This window comes from Rana temporaria, chromosome 8, assembly GCF_905171775.1.
Source record: "Rana temporaria chromosome 8, aRanTem1.1, whole genome shotgun sequence".
In the NCBI taxonomy this organism is placed as follows: Eukaryota; Metazoa; Chordata; class Amphibia; order Anura; family Ranidae; genus Rana; species Rana temporaria.
The window spans coordinates 56,298,509-56,319,746 of record NC_053496.1 but is presented as its reverse complement, the minus strand read 5'-3'; the positions used below and the strand labels follow the sequence as shown (position 1 = coordinate 56,319,746).

The following is a 21,238-nucleotide window of genomic DNA, read 5'->3' as shown; positions in this document are numbered from 1 at the left end:
TCATGAAGGTACACCATTTAGCAACTCACATGGTTGATGATTAAAAGAGGCACATCTAAGTATGCAGGCATCTGGAGTAAAGCGATCCACATAGATCGTCCTCCTCACCGACGGCTCTCACCTCTGTCAGTCTGCAATCGTGACCAGGAAGACTACCATGCAGTAGAACTATCTAAAAGCGAGGTGTGAACCATTTGTGGAAGCGATGACATCAATGGTGGTGCAGAGGATGGTCTTTGTGAACAGCTTTACCCCAGATGCCTGCATACTTAGATGCAGGGCCGCTGTTAGAAATCATGGGGCCCCGTACAGCCTACCTGATGGGGCCCCCCCCAACCCCGCCTCAAAAAAGTGATATTTTAATTGATATTTACCTTTGTCCAGGCTAATCACATTCCTTCTAACAAATGAGAGTGCTGCAGCTGACTTTAAGGATTCAATTTTCCTTAAGCCAGCACATCTATTATGCCTTTAAATCAGCTGAGGCATGCACTCCAAAAAATTATTTAAATCTGTATGACCCAATTCACACTAGCATTGCTCTCTGAAGAGTGATCTGCATGCGGATTGCTCTTCTGACAGAATTTGGCTGGTGGTGAACAGGCACTGTATCACCTCCTCAGCAGGAAACATGGTGGGTGGTTACAGTAGTTGCTTTGCGGAAGCTGCATATGTACTTTGCCAACCACTACCTTTCAAGCATGAGGGCCCTTTCACACAGTGCTGCTCCACTCAGCAAGGGATCAGTGAGTGGATTCTCTGCAGAATTGGAGCTAAATGGGACAGATGTGTTCTGATTTCCAGGTCTGTTCAGTTTGCATCTGCACACAATGCACAGCCCACAGGGGAGGACTTGTGATGTCTCTATGGGTGGCCAAATGGAAATTTGGACTTGTGTCCACTCACAACAGGCAATGTGGAAGGAAGATTGACCACACTTCCAGCATCAGAAAAAAAAATAGCTTTTATATCCACATAGAAAAGCATCACAAACCCACAATACAGAGAGATAGCAGCATTTTTTTTTTTTAAATCTATGTATATCTGGATTCCATCCTATATAGAGCTTTCATACAGATCATACAGATCCACATGAAAAAATGGCAGGCAGATCTAATTGTAAGGTTTGGGTGAAAGCTTCTTTAAGGAGGGGTGGTTGGTGGGTGGTTAAAAAAATGCAGCTCAGCTACATGTTTTTACTCCCCCCCCCCCTTCCATCCAAACAAGTAGCAAGTGTAAAGTAGCATCTCATGCTTATGATTATCATTATGATGATCACAGAACTTTAGATCCTCTATTGCTCTGCCACAGTGCCACATGGCTATTGAGTGCTGACTTTGTTATGGCTCTATTGTGTGACAGTCTGTACACACTCAGACCCAATAGCCATGTGACACTGTGGAAGAGCAATAGAGGATCTAAAGTGCTGTGATCATCCTAATGACGATAATTATGAACACAGTGGGGAGTCAGGGGGCTGTACCTTCTTTCCATGGTAGCTGGTGTGACTGTGTGCCCTTCCTTGCCTGTAGCTGTGCACCGCTGCTGGATTAAGTTTCCTGCATCCTCTCAGCCAGACAGTCACATGACTCTCTCACTCCCACAGACAGCACTTACTGAGGGAGCCCTGTACACATAAATCACTCCGCCGGGGATGGTACAAGCAGAGGGCAGCCGGAACTAGAATATGTGCAGCGCATTATGCGGCCAGGCTTTATCTACCTGCGCCCCCCGAAAATGGAAATAAAGTCCCTTCAGTGATTTCACTTCCTGGGCCCCTCTATTGCCCTAATGGGGCCCAGGATTATGTAAGTACACCCTAAAAAGCAAGCAGGAACATGGGTGGTTTAGAAAAACATTTTAATATATTCTGTCAGAATTTAACTATAAAGCTTCCCGGGCCCCCTAGCTGAGCCGGGCCCGGTACATCAGGGCTGGCTGTACTGCCCTATCAGCGGCCCTGCTTAGATGTGTCTGTTTTAATTATCAACCATGTGAGTTTCTAAATGTTGTACCTCCATTAAATGGTGATTATTTTCACCAATATTACATTTTTATAGCCGTCACCAAAACAAGAGATATGAGGAAATCGTCCAATGGGTACACCTCTTCCAGTTAACAACTTTCCAAGAGGTTGTCACCCCTCACTCTGTAGAGGACTTTCTCAAACTTCCTGTTGTGTCTCAGGGACAGGAAGTCAAAGGAAATCTTCCAGTGACACACAGACAGCTAAAAAAAAAATCACTCTGTTCAAAACCGAAAATAAATATTATGGCTATACGTACACTTTAGGCCATGTGTTTCTAGGAACTTGGATTTCAGGCTGTAATATTATTTCAGTTTGGCGTTTTAAAATGCATGCACAGCTTGTCTGCTCTCTGAATTCAAACAAAGTATAAACTATTTTTATAATCAAGTCTGTTTTGTATGACTATGTTCCCACTCTTAATCTGTCTCTCTTTTCGTCTGCAGCACTATCAGAATCAGTAGAAAAGGATGGCACATGCTGCTTAATTTCTGTTTCCACACCGCTCTCACTTTTGCTGTGTTTGCTGGGGGAATCAACCGAACTGGCTATCCCATAATATGTCAGTCTGTAAGTATCTCGCTCAACCAAACTAGCTATCCCATAATATGTCATTTTATAAGTATCAGACATGTTTACTAGTTTTTCATAACGTGAAGAGAAAAGGGGTCATTCTCTGGCAAATGACAAACTTTACTAGAAACAAGCCACACAAATGGTGCCAAAATGAAGAGATTTGTGGCCAATTTAAAATGCTTTGATATGTATTTTTGATTGCGCACATCTTTTGACCCTATATTGGGTTTTGTAATGCTGGGGGTACCTCATATGACTTCCCTTTGTTCAATTGACAGCCATCAAATGCGAGATTCCCAACATACTTTTTGTCCTGTAATTTTTTTTCCCAATGGGAAAACAGACAACAGTAAAAACCTCCTACAACCTCAATCGTTCCTGAAATATCTGCATCAACAAATATAAATGCACTATATTACCAAAAGTATTGGGATGCCTGTCTTTACGCACACATGAACTTTAATGGCATCCCAGTCTTAATCCATAGGGTTTAATATTGAGTTGGCCCACCCTTTCTAGCTATACCAGCTTCAACTCTTCTGGGTAGGCTGTGTACAAGGTTTAGAAGCCAGTCCATAGCTTCATCCATCACCAGCAGGACAGCTTCAGAACCAAATCAAGCACATGGCAGGCCCACATAGGCTATTGGGCCTAACAACAAAGTTCTATTCAGCAGCACCTCCCAAGCCTTAGCTGGGGGAAATAGAATAAGCATATGGCCTGTCCAAAATATTTATATCCTCCCCCAGCATGAACTAGTAGCCTAAACATCCTGACCAAAGGAAATATGAATATTCATAAATCTCATTCTATTGCCAATGGTATCAGTGACACCTACTGGCAGCAGTGAGAAATCACAACCCCGCTAAGCTTAGGGAAAGACCAAGTGAAAAAAAAAAAAACGACACAATCAGTCTGGGATAACATCCACCCAGCCAGAAATTACATTTAGATAGTAGAACCTGTTTAGGACAAGGGGGCTACATAAGCATCCAAAATACTTTATTTTTCTGTGAGTTTACCTGCAATTTTTGAGGTTGGTGACAGGGGGCCAGATTCACAAAAGAGATACGACGGAGTATCTCAGATACTCCGTCGTATCTCTCAGAGTATCTATGCGACTGATTCATAGAATCAGTTACGCATAGATAGCCATAAGATCCGACAGGTGTAATTGTTTTACACTGTCGGATCTTAAGATGCAATACCGCGGCCGCCGCTGGGGGGAGTTTGCGTCGTAAACCAGCGTCGGGTATGCAAATTAGGAGTTACGGCGATCCACAACGGTTTTTCGCGTACGCTACGTCGCTGCTAGTCTAGATTCCTGTCGCAAAGTTAGTCGTCGTTTTGGGTGCCCTAACTTTACACAGCACACGTATGTGCTGTATAAAGTATGGCCGTCGTTCCCGCATCGAAATTTAAAAATTCACTACGATACGTTACGCCGCCGAACTTCTACGTGAATCTGGCCCAGGGTTCCTATAAGTTTGCACTTATATGAATCTAATGAAGACATGGGGGGAAGAAACAAAGTTCTACAGAGCAGAAATATTTGCAGTATGTATAGTTTATTGACAAGGGATTGCATTTACCTCTACAAAACTGCAGTTACTCCTAAATAAAATCAATATATTCATGCAGGCAGTAAGATACCATTTTTTTTTTCTCAGATATAGTGCATAGCATTCTTCCTGTTTACCGAGATTGTCACTTGCTGAAAGCTGTGTAAGAGCTTCCCCAATTTAGAATGTCTCTTTCTGCCTCAGTGGAATGAACGATGGCCATGATAAATACAGTATTTAGTTTTTGACTGTAATTTTGAAGTGATTGCATTTTTACGGCAAGAGTGCATTCATGAGTATCCTGAGATATATTTGGAAATAAATTTTCCATCAGATTAGTAAGCGCTCCGAACTGTTTTTTAGTAGCGGCATATATTATTATTGTGGCTGTGAGTCTTCATGCTCGTGGAAATTTCCTGACTGTTAATTGAAAAGTCAGTTTGAAGCTTTTAACATTTGCTAGATTGCATAGACTGCAATGTGCTTCAAAAATATAGTGCGTTGCTTTAAATATATTTCATAAGACCATGAAAGGGACAGTAATTTTGACCAATCAGAATTCATCTCTTATCTGATTACTGTAAACTGAAGTATAATTGGTTTCTAAAGGTCAATTCACTTAGCGCATCCTACCTGCTCTTTGCATTGACTCATCAAAAAAGTCAAAATAACATTTAAAAAGAAAATACACTCACCAGCCACTTTATTAGGTATACCTGTTCAATTGCTTGGTAACACAAATTGCTAATCAGCCAATCACGTGACAGCAACTCACTGCCTTTAGGTATCTAGATGTGGTGAAGACAACTTGCTGAAGTTCAAACATCAGAGCATCATAATAGGAAACAAAAAGGTATGAGCATATGGCCTGTCCAAAATATGCCTAATTTTTTAGGTTGGGAACAGGGGACTAGATTCACAAAGGACTTACAACGGCGTATCTCCATGTATGCCGTCGTAAGTCCTAATGTGCGCTGTCGTATCTTTGCGACTGATTCATAGAATCAGATACGCCTCACTGTTGCCAAGATACTAGCGGCGTAAGTCTCCTACGCTGTCGTATCTTGGGGTGCATATTTACGCTGGCCGCTAGGGGCGCTTCCGTATATTTCCGCGTCGAATATGCAAATGAGCTAGATACGCCGATTCACGAACGTACTTGCACCCAGGGTATTAAAATACGTTGTTTACGTAAGTCATACGACCGGCGTAACTTTACCCCTCATAAAGCAGGGGTAAGTCATGTTAAGGTATGGACGTCGGAAACGTCGGAACAGCGTTGTATTTTACGTCGTTTGCGTAAGTCGTACGTGAATGGGGATGGGTGTAGGTTACGTTCACGTCGACTAAGCATTGAGTCGGCGTAATTTACGGAGAAAATTTGACGTGATACTGAGCATGCGCGCGAATGCGCCGTTCGTTAGGCGTGTCATTTACGTGGGGTCACAATTCATTTCCATACAACACGCCCCCTACCAGCCTACTTTGAATTACGCGGGCTTACGCCGGCCCATTTACGCTACGCCGCCGCAACTTACGGAGCAAGTGATTTGTGAATACTGCACTTGCCTGTCTAAGTTGCGGCGGCGTAGCGTAAATAGGATACGCTACGCCCAACTAAAGATACGCCATTGTATATGAATCTGGCCCAGGGTCTCTATAAGTTTGCACTGCCAGCCTATAATGAAGGGATACCTTCCCATTTACATATCTGGGTGAAAAAAGACACAAGGAGAGGAAACAAAAATCTACAGAGCAGGAATATCTGCAGTAATTGTATAGTTTATCTAAAAGGGATTGCATTTCTCTCCACAAACCTGGAGTTACTCAGAAATTTGTGAAAAGGCATGAGTAGATTGATTTTATTTAAGCCAATTACATGGCAGTAACTCAATATATTAAAGTATATAGATGTGGTGAAGACAACTTGCTGAAGTTCAAACCGAGCATCAGAATGGGGAATAAAAAGTATTTAAGTGACTTTGAACATGGCATGGTTGTTGGTGCCAGACGGGCTGGTCTGAGGAGTTCAAAAATTGCTGATCTAATGGGATTTACACGCACAACTATCTCTAGGGTTTACAGACAATGGCCCGAAAAAGGGAAAAAATATCCAGTGAGTGGCATTTGTGTGGACGAAAATGCCTTGCTGATGGCAGAGGTCAGAGGAGAATGGGTGACCGATTTGAGATGATAGGCAACAGTAACTCAAGAATACCATCTCTGAATGCACAACACATCGAACTTTGAAGCAGATGGGTTACAGCAGAAGAAAACCACACTGGGTGCCACTCCTGTCAGCTAAAAACGGGAAACTGAGGCTACATTTTGCACAGGCTTACCACAGTTAGACAATAGACGATTGGAAGAACCTTGCCTGGTCTGATAAATATCGATTTTAGCTGCAACATTCAGATGGTAGAGTCAGAATTTAAGCGTAAACAACATGAAAGCATGGATCCATCAACTGTTCCGGCTTTGGGTTATATAATGGTGTGGGGGATATTTTCTTGCTGCACTTGGAGCCTCTCAGTACCAAGTGAGCATCATTTAAATGCCACGGCTTACCTGAGTATTTTTGCTGATCATGTGCATCCCTTTATGACTACACTACAGTGTACCCATCTTCTGATGGCTACTTCTAGCAGGATAATGCACCATGTCACAAAGCTCAAATTATCTCATAATGACGTATTGAACATGACAATGAGTTCACTGTAATCCAATTGCATCCACAGTCGCTAGATCTCAATCTAATAAAGCACCTTTGGGATGTGGTGGAATCTGAGATTTGCGTCATGGATGTGCAGCCGACAAATCTGCAGCAACTGCGTGATGCTCATGTTATCATGTCAGTATGGACCAAAATCTCTGAGGAATGTTTCCAACATTGTGTGTGTTGTATGCCACAAAGAATTAAAGCAGTTCTAAAGGCAAAGGGAGTCCAACCCGGTATTAGCAAGGTGTACCTAATAAATTGATCGGTGTAAGCTTATTGCCCTAACTAGACCATAGTACCTCATCCTTAGTTACACAGTGTACACATGGTATGGAGTGGGACTTTATATAGGTACTCAAAAACAAAGCAAAACAATTATTTAAAAATGTTTCTTTATTCAAAAAGGACAGGAAAAAAAAATGGTTTTAGACAAAGGATAAAAGATTGTAATCAAAGTTACACCAACGTATATATAACTTGTCATAGGCTCCACCACATAGATATCTTAAACATATCAATCTGTCAATACTGTTAGATTCCAATGTGTTTCAACTCATCAAGAGTCTTCCTCAGGGAGTAAATAATGAAATCTTGATATGATTCAATCGATGCCAAACAAAGCCACACACCCCCAAAACAGCCAGAGGGGGACCAATTAACCTATTGATAAAATAAATATTATAAACATTACATAAATGCTTATACTCGAGTCTAATAGGCTCACATTCTATGCTGGAAAATTGCAATTATTGTTTAACTTACATTATATTAGAAGAGAGCCTCCAAAGAGGAGAAAATTGATACTAATAGGCATCTGCAGGGAACAAATATTCAAAAAAACATATGCTTGTTTAACCACTTCCATACAGGGCACTTACGCACCTTCCCGCCCAAGCCAATTTTCAGCTTTCAGCACTGTCGCACTTTGAATGGCAATTGCGCGGTCATGCTACACTGTACCCAAACAAAATTGGCGTCCTTTTTTCCCCACAAATAGAGCTTTCTTTTTGTGGTATTTGATCACCTCTGGGATTTTTTTTTGTGCAACAACTAAAAAAAGACTGAAAATTTTGAAAAAAAATTACGTTTATTTTTTTCTATAAATTTTTTTGTAAATAAGTAAGTTTTCTCTTTCAATTACGGGCACTGATATGGCGGCACTGATGGGCATGGATGAGATGGCACTGATGGACATCGATGAGGTAGTACTGACGGGCACAGATGAGGTGGCACTGATTGGCGGCGCTGGTATGCGGCACTGATGGGGACTCATAGGCGGCACTGATGGACACACATAGGCGGCACTGATGGGCACACATAGGCGGCACTGGGCACTCATAGGCGGCACAGATGGGCACTCATGGGTGGCACTTATGAGTGGCACTGATAGATACTTATGGGTGGCACAGATGGGCACTGATAGGTGGGCACTGGGCATGGATGGGCGCTGTGGGGTGGCACTGATGGACACTGTGGGGTGGCACTGATGGACACTGTGGGGTGGCACTGATGGACACTGTGGGGCGGCACTGATTTACCCATGTTGCCAGTCAGTGCCCATTTGTGGGCACTGATTGGCATCTTTTTTTTTCCCCAGAGACTTTTTTTTTGCCCTTCCCTGGTCCAGGGTGGGCTTCCCTGGTGGTCCAGTGTGGCGATCCGAGGGAGGGCTGCGCTGATAAACAATCAGCGCGAACCCCCCCGTCAGGAGAGCCGCCGATCGGCTCTCCTCTACTCGCGTCTGTCAGACGCGAGTGAGGAAGAGCCATCAACGGCTCTTCCTGTTTACATCGTGATCAGCCGTGGTTGGACACGGCTGATCACGTGGTAAAGAGTCTCCGTGAGAGACTCTTTACCGAGATCGGTGTTGCGGGGTGTCAGACTGGCACCCTGCAACAACGATCGCCGCGATGCATGCCCCCGGGGGCGCGCAGCGGCTCAGAATCCTGAGGACATCATATGACTAATAAAGATAAGGCATGTTGGATGAGCATGTGGGAAACATCAGACTTTATTCTCTGTTTTCATGTAAAGATGGAGTCTGTCTTTAAAGTAGTTCTTTTGGTTATGCAGAAAAAATAAAAAAATGTTATTTGGCAAGCAGTAAAGTTGAGTTTGACTGTGAAATCCATGTTTTGAGTCTGTAGTTATTCCCTCTGAGGAGAACATCTAAAATCCTCCCCCGCTTCAGTATCCTACTCTAAGGCATTAGTGGGAAAACCCGTCACAATGAATATGTTTTAAATACATTTTTGCTTTTCGTATTTAGAACAAACTTGCAGGCTCTGAATAATAATTGAAAAAAAAAAGAAAAGAAAAGGTCTTGTATTATGTGCATTCATGTTTTTATTCATTATTGAGCTGCAGAATGAAATTGGTTATTTAAATGAAAGTAAATAATTTTAGTGTGGGTAATCTAAGCAGCATCAGTAAATGTTTGTTGGATAATAACAGTGCATATTTAAAAACTTACTGCCGTAGCAGAATTGGTTTGTTGGATATAGAGCCGTTCAGCATGTAGCAATGTGTACAGAGAGTTGTGCAAATTATTTTACTAAATATAATCAATCAGTGATAATCCACAGGTCTGTAAAATGTCTCTGCTCAAAAGTAAGGTATGAGGATCTACATCTCCTAAAATATTATTTTTTTTCAAATAGGTCTTAAACAATGTAGATGAAATGATTATTGTTATTCAGCTGCCCCAGGGTTGGTGGCTGAAAGTTGGATTGTTGCTTGAGGCTGGGTGTGCAGAGAGGAAAGCCCTAAAGGCAGAAAATAAAAAAGTACACATTACATTTTATTCAGACAATTGTATCATAAAAAGCCAACATGTTTCGGGGTTTAAAGGATCCCCCTTCATCAGGGTTTGGTACTGTTGAAAAAAGGGCTGATAACATTGGCATGGTATGGCCACTCCAGATGAATTCAGGGCATAGTGAAAGAGGAGCAATGAGACGTGTTGGCAGATGCTGCCAGCCCCATTATTCCATAGAGGAACAAAAGCAATTGGGCATATTTTTTCTAATCTTTGTTCCATGTGACAGCAACAAAATAGAGGACTCCCCATGCAGATGAAATTGTTGCTATATCAGCTGAAAACATCTCTAGCATGAGGTTTCTTTATTTGCTTAATGGCAGATAAAGCCAGTAAATGGTTCCAGTTCCATACCCCTGTTATTGTTGACAAAAAAAAGAGGATGGAGTTTAATAGTGTGAATGGTTTTGCCTACATGTGGGCACATTTTGGTCGGAGCTCGGCAATATTAAAACAATGTAAAATGTACACAGTGTACCATTTATATTTCAGGGTATGGAACGCATACAGCTTTTCCACAGTTTCTTAGCTTGCAAGCTAGTAAAAGGTCATATTTGCACTCCAAGTTTAACCACTTCCCGACGGCCGTACGACTATTGACGGCCGCAGGGTGGTTGTACTTATCTGGGGCGCCGTCAATTGACGTCCGCCCCCTTTCCGCGTTCCCCCTGCGCGCTCCCGAGCACGCAGCGGGGAACTTCTTAGCTGGCCGTCTCCCTTGGACACAGCCAATCACAGATCGCCGTGAACGGCCAATCGGAGTGGCCGTTTGCTAGGCGATCTGTGTGGCCAATGAGAGATGATCTCATATGTTTACATATGAGATCATTTCTCATTTCCGGCTCTCACAGACAGCGGTGCTGTCAGGGAGAGAGGAGACCGATCTGTGTCTCTTGTACATAGAGACACAGATCGGTCACCCCCCCAGTCACCCCCCTCCCCCCACACAGTTAGAACACTATATAGGACACACATTTAACCCCTTCCTCACCCCCTAGTGGTAACCACTTCCCTGCCAGTCACATTCATACAGTAATTAGTGCATATTTATAGCACTGATTGCAGTATAAATGTGAATGGTGCCAAAAATGTGTCAAAAGTGTCCGATGTGTCCATCATAATGTCGCAGTCGCAATAAAAATCGCAGATCACCACCATTACTAGTAAAAAATAAAAAATAATAATTCTGTCCCTTATTTTGTAGGCACTATAACTTTTGCGCAAACCAGTCGCTTATTTTTTTATTTTTATTTTTTACTAAAAATATGTAGAATACGTATTGGCCTAGACTGAGGATAAAAAAAAATTGAGCTATTTATTATAGCAACAAGTAAATTTTTTTTTTTTCAAAATTGTCGCTCTATTTTTGTTTATAGCGCAAAAAATAAAAACCGCAGAGGTGATCAAATACCACCAAAAGAAAGCTCTATTTGTGGGGAAAAAAGGACGTCAATTTTATTTGGGAGCCACGTCGCATGACCGCGCAATTTTCAGTTAAATCGACGCAGTGCCGAATCGCAAAAAGTCCTCTGGACAGGAAGGGGGTTTAAGTGCCCAGTAAGGAAGTGGTTAAAGGGGTTGTAAAGGTTCATGTTTTTTCACCAAGATGAAAAAACACCTGGCAATCACGGGCCCCCCAGCCCCTCCGTTTTACTTACCTGGGCCAGTTCACCTGCTCGGCTTGTCCCCGGCATCCTCTTCTCCACGGAGTCCCGGCATTGATTGGATAGATTGGAAACAGAAAAACTGTGCTAATCAAAAGTACAGAGGCTGCAGACAGACGTGCAATACACAATACAGCAAGAAAAACAAAATAAAGCTGCGCCAAAAAGTTTGTTTGATCATAAGGGATGACCCCTATAATGATGAAATCAGTCCATATAGGTAAAATTAAATAGTCCACAGTAGATGTTTTCACAGAAAAAATGTGGTTAAACCGAATCCTCCAGCAGACACACTCATGCAATTAATCCTTAACAGACCACCACTACGTGAGAAAAAGCTTGTCTGAAGTGATCCCTTCACCAGTAAAAAGGGGCTGCTTACCAGAGGGTAAGCCAATTGTGCATTTGGCTATAACCCAGGCGCGGTCTTTAATCCACCAGATAACAGATCACAATGGAGGAAGCAGCACTCAGGAACCCGCCAGATGACACTCTCCCATATGCAAAGTTAGAAGACAAAAGAGGGATGCACCATAGCGTAATTCAGTTACAAAAATTTAATGAAGTACGGTTGGAAGGTACATACAAGCATCGCAGTTAAAACAGCATAGCAGCATACAGTTAAAATCAGAACAAGCCGGCTGGCAAGTTTAAACGGAGCCCTTCCTCCTCAAACGTGGTGACGATACTGCCTGTCCTTCCCAGACGTGTTTCGTCATCATCTGACGTCCCCCATTGAGAACGTCAGATGATGACGAAATGCATCTGGGAAGGACAGGCAGTATCGTCACCACGTTTGAGGAGGAAGGGCTCCGTTTAAACTTGCCGGCCGGCTTGTTCTGATTTTAACTGTATGCTGCTATGCTGTTTTAACTGCGATGTTTGTAAGTACCTTCCAACCGTACTTCATTAAATTTTTATAACTGAATTACGCTATGGTGCATCCCTCTTTTGTCTTCTAACTTTGCATATGGGAGAGTGTCATCTGGCGGGTTCCTGAGTGCTGCTTCCTCCATTGTGATCTGTTATCTGGTGGATTAAAAGCCGCGGCTGGGTTATAGCCAAATGCACAATTGGCTTACCCTCTGGTAAGCAGCCCCTTTTTACTGGTGAAGGGATCACTTCAGACAAGCTTTTTCTCACGTAGTGGTGGTCTGTTAAGGATTAATTGCATGAGTGTGTCTGCTGGAGGATTCGGTTTAACCACATTTTTTCTGTTAAAACATCTACTGTGGACTATTTAATTTTACCTATATGGACTGATTTCATCATTATAGGGGTCATCCCTTATAATCAAAAAACTTTTTGGCGCAGCTTTATTTTGTTTTTCTTGATTGGATAGATTTATTGTAGCGCAGCCATTGTCTCCCGCTGTTGTCAATCAAATTCAATGACACGGCCGCTGGAGGAGCGTCTATGGACACCAAGTGTATGACACAGGAGCGTGCCCGCAATGTAACCCCCTCGGGAGAGAGCTTCCCAGAGGGGGATAGCTATTGTGGGGAGGAGCCGCGAGAGCCGCCGTGGGACCCCAGAAGAGGATGATCGGGGCCATGCAAAACGAACTGCACAGTGGAGGTAATTATGATGTTTGTTATTTAAAAAAATAAGTAAATAAACCTTTAGTACCACTTTAAGTGCTGATGCATCGCTTGCACTGCCAACAATTTTGACTCTGGAGTTAGACATGCTGTGGTCCACTGAAACCACAGACATAGTGGCATACAGGAGTACATGGCTGCTAGATTAAGGGTAAAGCCCTGTACACAAGGCCCAGAATCTCATCAGGAAAAAAACTTTGTTTTTCCTGACGAGATTCTTGGCAAGATTCTCTTGCCGGCCGAGTGTACACACACGCCATTCAAAAGGACCGCCTTTCTTTTGAATGGCACAAACACGGTGACATCATTGACTATGACGAGCATGCGCTCATCACATTCGATGTCGTCGCCGCCATCTTGCTACACGCTACCTATGTCTTGGAAGCTACCGTGCACGCATTAAAGTCGTTTCGAGCATGCGAGGGCTTCCACAGCGACAGGAAACTATACAGACGCTCAGGGTTCTCGGCAGGAAAACACTGGCGAGAATCACAACGAGAAATATAGAGCAGGTTCTCTATTTTTCTCATCTATATTCTGGGCAGTTTTCTTGACGAGAAACCTCAAAAACTCGTACATAGGCACGGTTTTAGAAAACCGTGCCTGTGTACAAGGCTTTTGGATATAACAATATCCTACTTTTGATAACAAGTGAAAAACTTCTTTAAAGAAGCGCACATCTTCCATAAGAGGTGAATCTGCCTATACTAGGTGGAAATGAATGGGCTCCCAGCAATTCACATGATTAGTTTACATAATTCTCAGGCTTTCTCCTTTAACAGTGAAGTCTGCATAAAACCTGTCATGGGTTATATCCTGAGTGGCGCTAGGAGTCGCAACTTAAGTTGCGACTCCTAGCGCAACTCATCTTTTTTCTTTTTACTTTTCTTTTTACTTTTTGCGTGTATATCACATGTTTAGCGTTGCTGCTGGAATTACTCACTATTTATTTATTCACTTATCCATTTGAAATTCATTTATATTCATTCTCCTAGCGCAAGGAAAACCCCCCCTCTTTCCTTTACATATCCTGAGTGGGTATGGTAGATTCCCAGAGGCCTGCAGTCTAGTGGATTATTGGTCCTTACCAATGACCTAAGCAAGGGTTGCGTTCCACTACAATGAGCTCCAGGCTGTGGCACCTAGATGAGCTCAGTTGGATAGCTTCCCTGTCAAATGCTTCATGGATTTTCTAGGGAGATTAACACTCTTTCCAGAGTTAGTGTAGGGAGATTGCAATTAAGAAAAGAGAATATTTGTGCTTGGCAATCCCAAGATGGATGGCTAAAATATATAAAAGTATTTTCAAGTCAGTTAGTGAAATAGGTCTGTAGGATTTACATCTGCTATTTTTTTTTTCTTTCAAGATTAGCTCTGCTAGAGCTTCTCTCAGTAACAAGGGACATAACACCTTTAGTTTGCTGCTTCATTTAAATTTTAGAACTTCCTTTGTTAATTTTTTTAGAGTACCGATCAACGAAATATCCATCCAACCCAAGAATCTTTTTATGTAATATTCTTAAATTGAAAACAGGATCTCCTCCTCAAATAGGAGTGGATCCAGGGAACATTTGTCAAAAAAGTTGCATCAAGGTCAGTTTAGACGTATTACATTGTCTTGCAGTTACCTACAGGTCAGTGTAAAGGAGGTATCTGCTTAATATCTCCCTAAACCATAAAACACCACCCCCCAAACTAAGCCCTTAATAATAAACATCAATTAACTCCGAAATACAGCCCTTATAATTTCTCCCCAAAACTTAGGACCCATTCCCTTTTTATTGTGCGCATTCATGTGCATTTTTTTAATAATCTATCTTTTACGGTGCCTGTATTTTCACATGTATGCTTTGTTATGTGGGTGGTAAAGGGCCAGGTACTTTGCTTAAGATGTCTATAAGCATTGGAGGCCCATTAGAAAGGAATGGGCACATGTTCCAAAGTGCATACACCACATGCATCAACACACATTAAAACACATGCACAAAGGTAAACTGTCCTTAAAGTGGATGTAAACCCCCCATACACCCAGTGAAGTGAACAGCTTAAGATGATACACAGAGATTAACCAAATCTCCCTACACAGGTTTTATATGTATATCTGCTGTGTTCACATTTATATATTGTTTAAAAAGTTGAGATCGTGCTAAGAGATTTTCTCTTCCTGGTTAACACAGAGTGTGATGTCTGGGCATACAGCCCAGATAGTTAACATTGCTGATTGGAGGAAAGGCATAAACCCCCTCTCATCATAGGCAGAGACTCTCAGAGCTGTTTTGTCATAGGAGCTGCTCTCTGCTAATCTATTTTAGCAACCTCCTTTGACAAAAGATTCAGGCTGCTTTTGTCTAAAAAGTAGAAAAAATGTCAGGAGTTCTCAGGCTGATAACAGAGGAACCATTCAGAAGAGAGCTATAAAACTTGGCTCATTGAAAACAGATAAAATACTGCAGATATATGTGCCCGGCTCAAATTTCATGAATCGGGTTTACATCCACTTTAATGCCTAAATTGCTGATGCTCCATTACTAACATATACTAATCTAACATTAATTAGCTCCTAATCTGCTGCATACTCACCTAATACTTTGGCAGAAGCCATTGCGCCAATAGCATACAGATGATAAATGCGCTCATCATGGCAGGTGCATTTGTTGAATCTTTGTTCTCAGCATTGTTTTCAGTTATGGTCACCTGATTATGCACCATTTTGATGCAGTTGGTGTGTCCAGAGCCATTTTTAGAGGTGCTAGGGGGGTATCAGGATAACGACCATCATGAGAAAAGCCTGTAAGAACTGCAGCTCCGGGCAACCTTACTTCTCGGCAGTCAAATAATGCTCCCAAAGGGTTTTTATTTTGTTCTTTTTTTGTGTTTGTGTGTTCTTTATCCTCCTATTATGGAATGAAAATGATCTTTAAGTACGGCAGATTGTTACCAGAATTGTGAACTGTCTGGAAAGAACAGCTGGGGAGTGTGTAAAATGGAATTCTTTTTTTCCTGCAATAAAGTGGTTGCTATTTCTCTGCTTCAGGACTGTTGCTATGGATATTCTGCTTCTTACAGAGTATCATATATTCCTTTTATGGGTGTTTTTTTTTTAATACTTATGTAAAAGATTTGTATTGTATGTGTAATAGCTAGACTTAGAGTGAACATTGTGTTTTGTGAGCTAACAATAGGCAGAAAGGCCTAAAATACATAACTGAAAGGGACACTAAATGTCATAATAGTTTTCTAGAAGGGTATTTTTTTAAATCTATACGCCATATTTGTTTCTTATAGTTTTTTACTTAGTAATATTGCACCTCAGGGATTATGCCACACAGTTTTTCTTATCTGAGTGCATATCTGAGGGCCATCCTGATTCATAAAGAATAATATAATCTTAGTAGCTCCTTGGATTTAATGTCAGCTGTTATTCAGCGAGGATTCTAATTGCACTCCCTAGTGTACAGAGGTCCTTCAGAGGGTGAGTCTAAATATTGTCATATTAAAGCGGAGTTTCCCGGCCACAATTTCACTTTTTAAATATAAATACCCCTGTAATACACAAGCTTAATGTATTCTAGTAAAGTTAGTCTGTAAACTAAGGTCCGTATTGTTAGGTTGTTACAGCATTTAGACACTTTATAAAATAGAAATTGACTGGGGCCATCTTAAGTGTGGGCATCATGAAGCCAGACTGTATGACTTCCTGGATTTCAGCCTTGCAGATCTCGCACATGCTCAGTGCTGCACAAGCAGTGTAATGGGTTTCAGATCAGGTTTCAGCACCTGTACTGTCCAAGTCACATGATTCTTCGAGACTGGGAAGTGCACAGACTCCTGGAAAGTTACACCCACTACATTCCCAGGAGTCTGTGCGGTGTAGGTTAGGAAGCTTAAGCACCTAGGTGCAGGAAGAGGGAAGATTAACTATTCTGCCTAGCAACAACACTTTGAAGGCATCTAAAAAAATGTTTTTTTTTCTTAAAGGACTAATGAAATTTTTTTAAAACTACTGATGTAATGTTATATTTATGGGTGGAACTCCACTTTAAGTATGATCACAAACATATAGGATAAGGTGCACAGTGCTATGTGGTATAAACATTCTTCCATCTCAACTGCCCTGCTTTTGTTAGAACCCATTTGGTTTTATTTTTCAAGAAATCAAATTTACTCCAAACAATTATTCAATTATTATACAATTATTCCATTTGACCTTCCATAAACTTCTTTACAGTTTTGAGGTTTCTGGAGGACACTTTAATGACCTAATATGACAAGACCAATGTGAATGTCTCCATATATTTCTAGGTGACAACACAGCTCTATTAATGGGGCGTCTTGAAGATAAGAACACATTTCTAAGATGATGAAACATGAAAACAAATGGTTGGTTTTATGGTCTAAATTACACAGTTTAAAAAGGCTTATCTTATATCATAAGTAAATATGAGTGTTTGGGGCAGTTCAATAAGGGAACTGGAAAAATTCTGGTAGGATTGCAAGGTGTCTTGATTTAATTTCAATTGTGATGTGTCTAAACATTGTCAATTAAAGCAGAGTTCAGCCTCGTACACACGCTCGTTTTTCACAAGAAAACTGTTGGCAGAGCTTTTTGCCAAGAAAAACGTTTGTATGTATGGTTTGTTGTAAATCTCGACGAGAAAAAGAGAGTCTCAATGTTCTCATCGTGATTCTCGTCGGGCTGGTTTACGACGAGAAAAACGTTTGTGTGTATGCTTTTCCAAGTCTTAAAAACCTGTGCATGGTCAGAATAAAGTATGAGACGGTAGCGCACCTTCGGTAAAACTATCGTTCATAATGGAGATAGCACATTTGTCACGCTGTAAAAATTATTGCATCGTTTAAATGCTGCGCATTTAAATCTTCTTTAGAATGGTACAAAAAACTTGTTTTGCTGCTGATATTCACACAGAGTTCTGACTAACTTTTTGCAACATTTTGAGTGATCTCATGAATATTTTTGATTATTTTATAGAGCAAGATATATATATATATATATATATATATATATATATATATATATATATATATATATATATATATATATATATATATATATATATATATATAGATATATATATTTTAATACAGATCTGCATTTTTAATTATTATTTAATTTCTAGTGATCTCCATGAAATGATTTTTAATTTTGTTGTGTCACATTACCCCAATTTAAACATTATTATCTTATATTTTTTTACCTTCAAGGAGATTGTTTAGTGTTATCTTACCCTTTTTAATTAGACCTTTTTTATTTTTGAAAGTTACCTGCCCACTCACAAGCTACATTTTTAGGTTTAAGAAAAACACATAGGCAAGCATTAACTGTAAAAAAAAATAACCATTTATTCTGGTATATAATAATAATAAAATAAATAGAAGGCAGCGCTGGAGAACCTGCTGCAATATGTGCAACTCTGTGTGGACATTGAAATTGGGACCTTGAGAAGCACATACAGAAGTGAGCCCAATCTGGTCCTGGCCTCCCAGAGGTCAGGAACAGCAGCAGGTGAGATATTAGTCCCAAGTTTGTGGTGGTACTACACCAGGCTGCCTTGAGGCAAGGCCATTACTTCCTGGTCTTCTTGGTAGCCTTCCCTGCAGCATGCTATGCAGCCTTCTCTGCAGCCTTCCTTCTCCGCTTGCCTGGAGCCTGTGCCTCTGGAGGTGTACTCATGTCAGGAGGAGGGGGAGGTGGCGAAGAAGGAGGTGGAGAAGGTTGAGAAGAAGGAGGTGTAGGAGGATGTCCGTGGTTACAAATTACAGTGGATTCTGTAAGTTTCCCCATTACCCCTTTATTTAAGAGACTAATGAGCAGGGGCTCGCATAGGAGGCGTTGGCCCATCGCCATCTGTCTCATTTTGCTGCTAACTAGGCTGGCATAGCATTCAAGGGTGGTTGGTTGTTGGAGGGTGGCCTGTGCATCTTTAATCAGGGCCAGTGCTGCATCGCTCACATCCCTATCCCTCCTGGCCCTTCTTGATGGAAGGCGGATTGTAGGCACCTGGCACCTTGTTCGGCTACTTGGCCCTGCCACCTCCTCTCTGCCACTCACCCCAGCCCTCCTCCTGCCTGACATTTTCCAGACCCTCGTCCTGGCTGATGTCATCCTGTGTATAAAAAAGGGACATAGTTTGAGTTTTGGGTTCATCAATCACACACAATTTTCAGCTCATGACTGTTGAAAATTACGTGTTGTACGTCACCGCGTTTTAGAACGACGAGATTTTGTCTTGATAGTGTGTATGCAAGGAAAGCTAGACAAGAATCACGTCAATCTTTTTTTATGACGGGATTCTCTGACGTGTGCACGAGGCTTTCCACCCAAAAATTGAACTTCCGCTTTAAGTGAAGGTGACCCCCTGACATGCCACATTTGGCATGTCATTTTTTGGGGGGGGTGCATACCCTTTTTTTAGAAGCATCCAGCTCCCACTTCCTCCGCAGCACCGGAAGGAAGTTCACCTCTCCCCCCTCCATCCTTGCAATCTCCTGGGACATGTCACAGGTCCCAGAAAATGTCTTGGCCAATCATAGCGTGGCTCGCGCATGTGACGTGCATGCCCGGCTGTCAGAATACTCGCAGTCAGAATACCGGGTGCCCGCAGTCAGAATGGCAGCGCCGCAGACAGGGGCTTCATTCACCCACATTGCTGGACCGTGGGACAGGTGAGTGTCCGATTATTAAAAATCAGCAGCTACACTTTTTGTAGCTGCTGACTTTTATATTCCGCTTTAAGTGTATAATTGTACAAATCGATCAAGAGCTTTAAGTGACTTTGGGGGAGATTTACCAAAACTGGAGAGCCAATGGCTCAAAATAGTAGGCAATCAGCTTCTAACATCAGCTTGTTCAATTAAAGGGTAAGTTCACTTGTGTACACTTGTGTTTTTTTTACTAAGTTCCAGCTCCCTTATGCATCAATATAGCATTCATGTACTTTTTTTTGCAAAAATATCAAAGCTTTCCATTAAATCTAAAGTCACTTACTTTTTCTTTTCTAAATCCACATTTCCAGACGTTTTCATTAGTAATGTCTTCTTCCTGAACATACTTTAGGTCATGACACAGGAAGAAGTTGACCAGCTGACCTCATTAGCACACACCCTGCATCATCTACCCTCCCACTCCCAGGTGGGAGGGTAGATGCAATCATACAGTGATCACCCTTTTCACTAAATACACAATATGCAATCAGATTGTATAGTGTATGGCCATGTTTATACACCTACAATTACTAGTCACGCTTTCAGTGCCATTAATTGTTAATGGCGCACTAAAAACAGATGCAAACACGCATTTTGCCATGTGAAAAGAAACAAGGGGCAAATGCTGCAAAACGCACAGTAAAAGCCCCACAACACACAAAATGCCAAAATTTCCCATTAACCACATGTAGTGCAGCTAATTGAAATCAACAGGCTGCCCTATGCGTGTCACAGGAAAAACGAGACACAAAATGTGCGCTCCCACTATGCTAGCTGTGAATAGGGCCTGAAAGTGAAATTGGTATAGTAACACAAGAACAATAAAGCTCTATTCACATCTGTACGTTTCCTTATATTTCAGAAATGCGGCACCAAAAATCACAGTAAAAAACGCACCAAGCTCCACTCTAAAAAAAAAAAAATCTGAAGCTTCTTTGGGGCAATTGCTGCATGTAGGGTAGCCCATTCAAGTGGATGGGCTGCCCTATGTGTGATGAGTTAAAATGCTCCAAAAAGCCTCCCCCTCCTTGCTAAATGCAGGGTTGTTAATGGGGCTTGACAGCTTAGTGTTTCTGTCCACTCCCTCCTATGTACTTGTATAAAGATGGCCATACACTATGGAATCTGATTGTGTATTTATTGAAAAGGGTGATCACTGATTGATTACATTTCATTTGAAAATTGTGCACCGGGGAATGGATGGGTGGATGATGTGGGGTGTGTGCTAATGAGGTCAGCTGGTCAACTACTTCCTGTGTCATGACCTAAAGTCTGATCAGGAAGTAAGACATTACTAGTGGAAACCTCTGGAAACGTAGATTAGGACAGGAAAAGTAAGTGACTGTAGATTAAATTGTAAGCTTTGATATTTTTTAAAAAAACTACATGAATGCTATATCGGTGCATAGTGTACAAAGGTGAACTTATCCTTTTAAGCTTTGACAAAAAAAGAAAAAAAAAACTGGAAGCCGATTGGTTTCTATGCAGAGCTGCACCGCATTTCGCACTCTATAGTTTTAGTAAATCAACCCCTTTGTGTCGTCTGTGT

The 21,238-nt window shown here is 41.6% G+C and overlaps 1 protein-coding gene across 3 annotated transcripts in view; it reads left to right on the top strand.

Moving 5' to 3' along the window:
* Window positions 1-21,238, top strand: part of ADGRA1 (adhesion G protein-coupled receptor A1) — an 893,528-nt gene that overhangs the window by 788,804 nt on the left and 83,486 nt on the right. For all 3 annotated transcript variants that reach the window (XM_040361825.1, XM_040361824.1, XM_040361826.1), the window contains one exon: window positions 2,473-2,596. In XM_040361825.1, coding sequence (XP_040217759.1) covers window positions 2,473-2,596 — 124 coding nt within the window. The remainder of the gene's footprint in view (window positions 1-2,472; window positions 2,597-21,238) is intronic.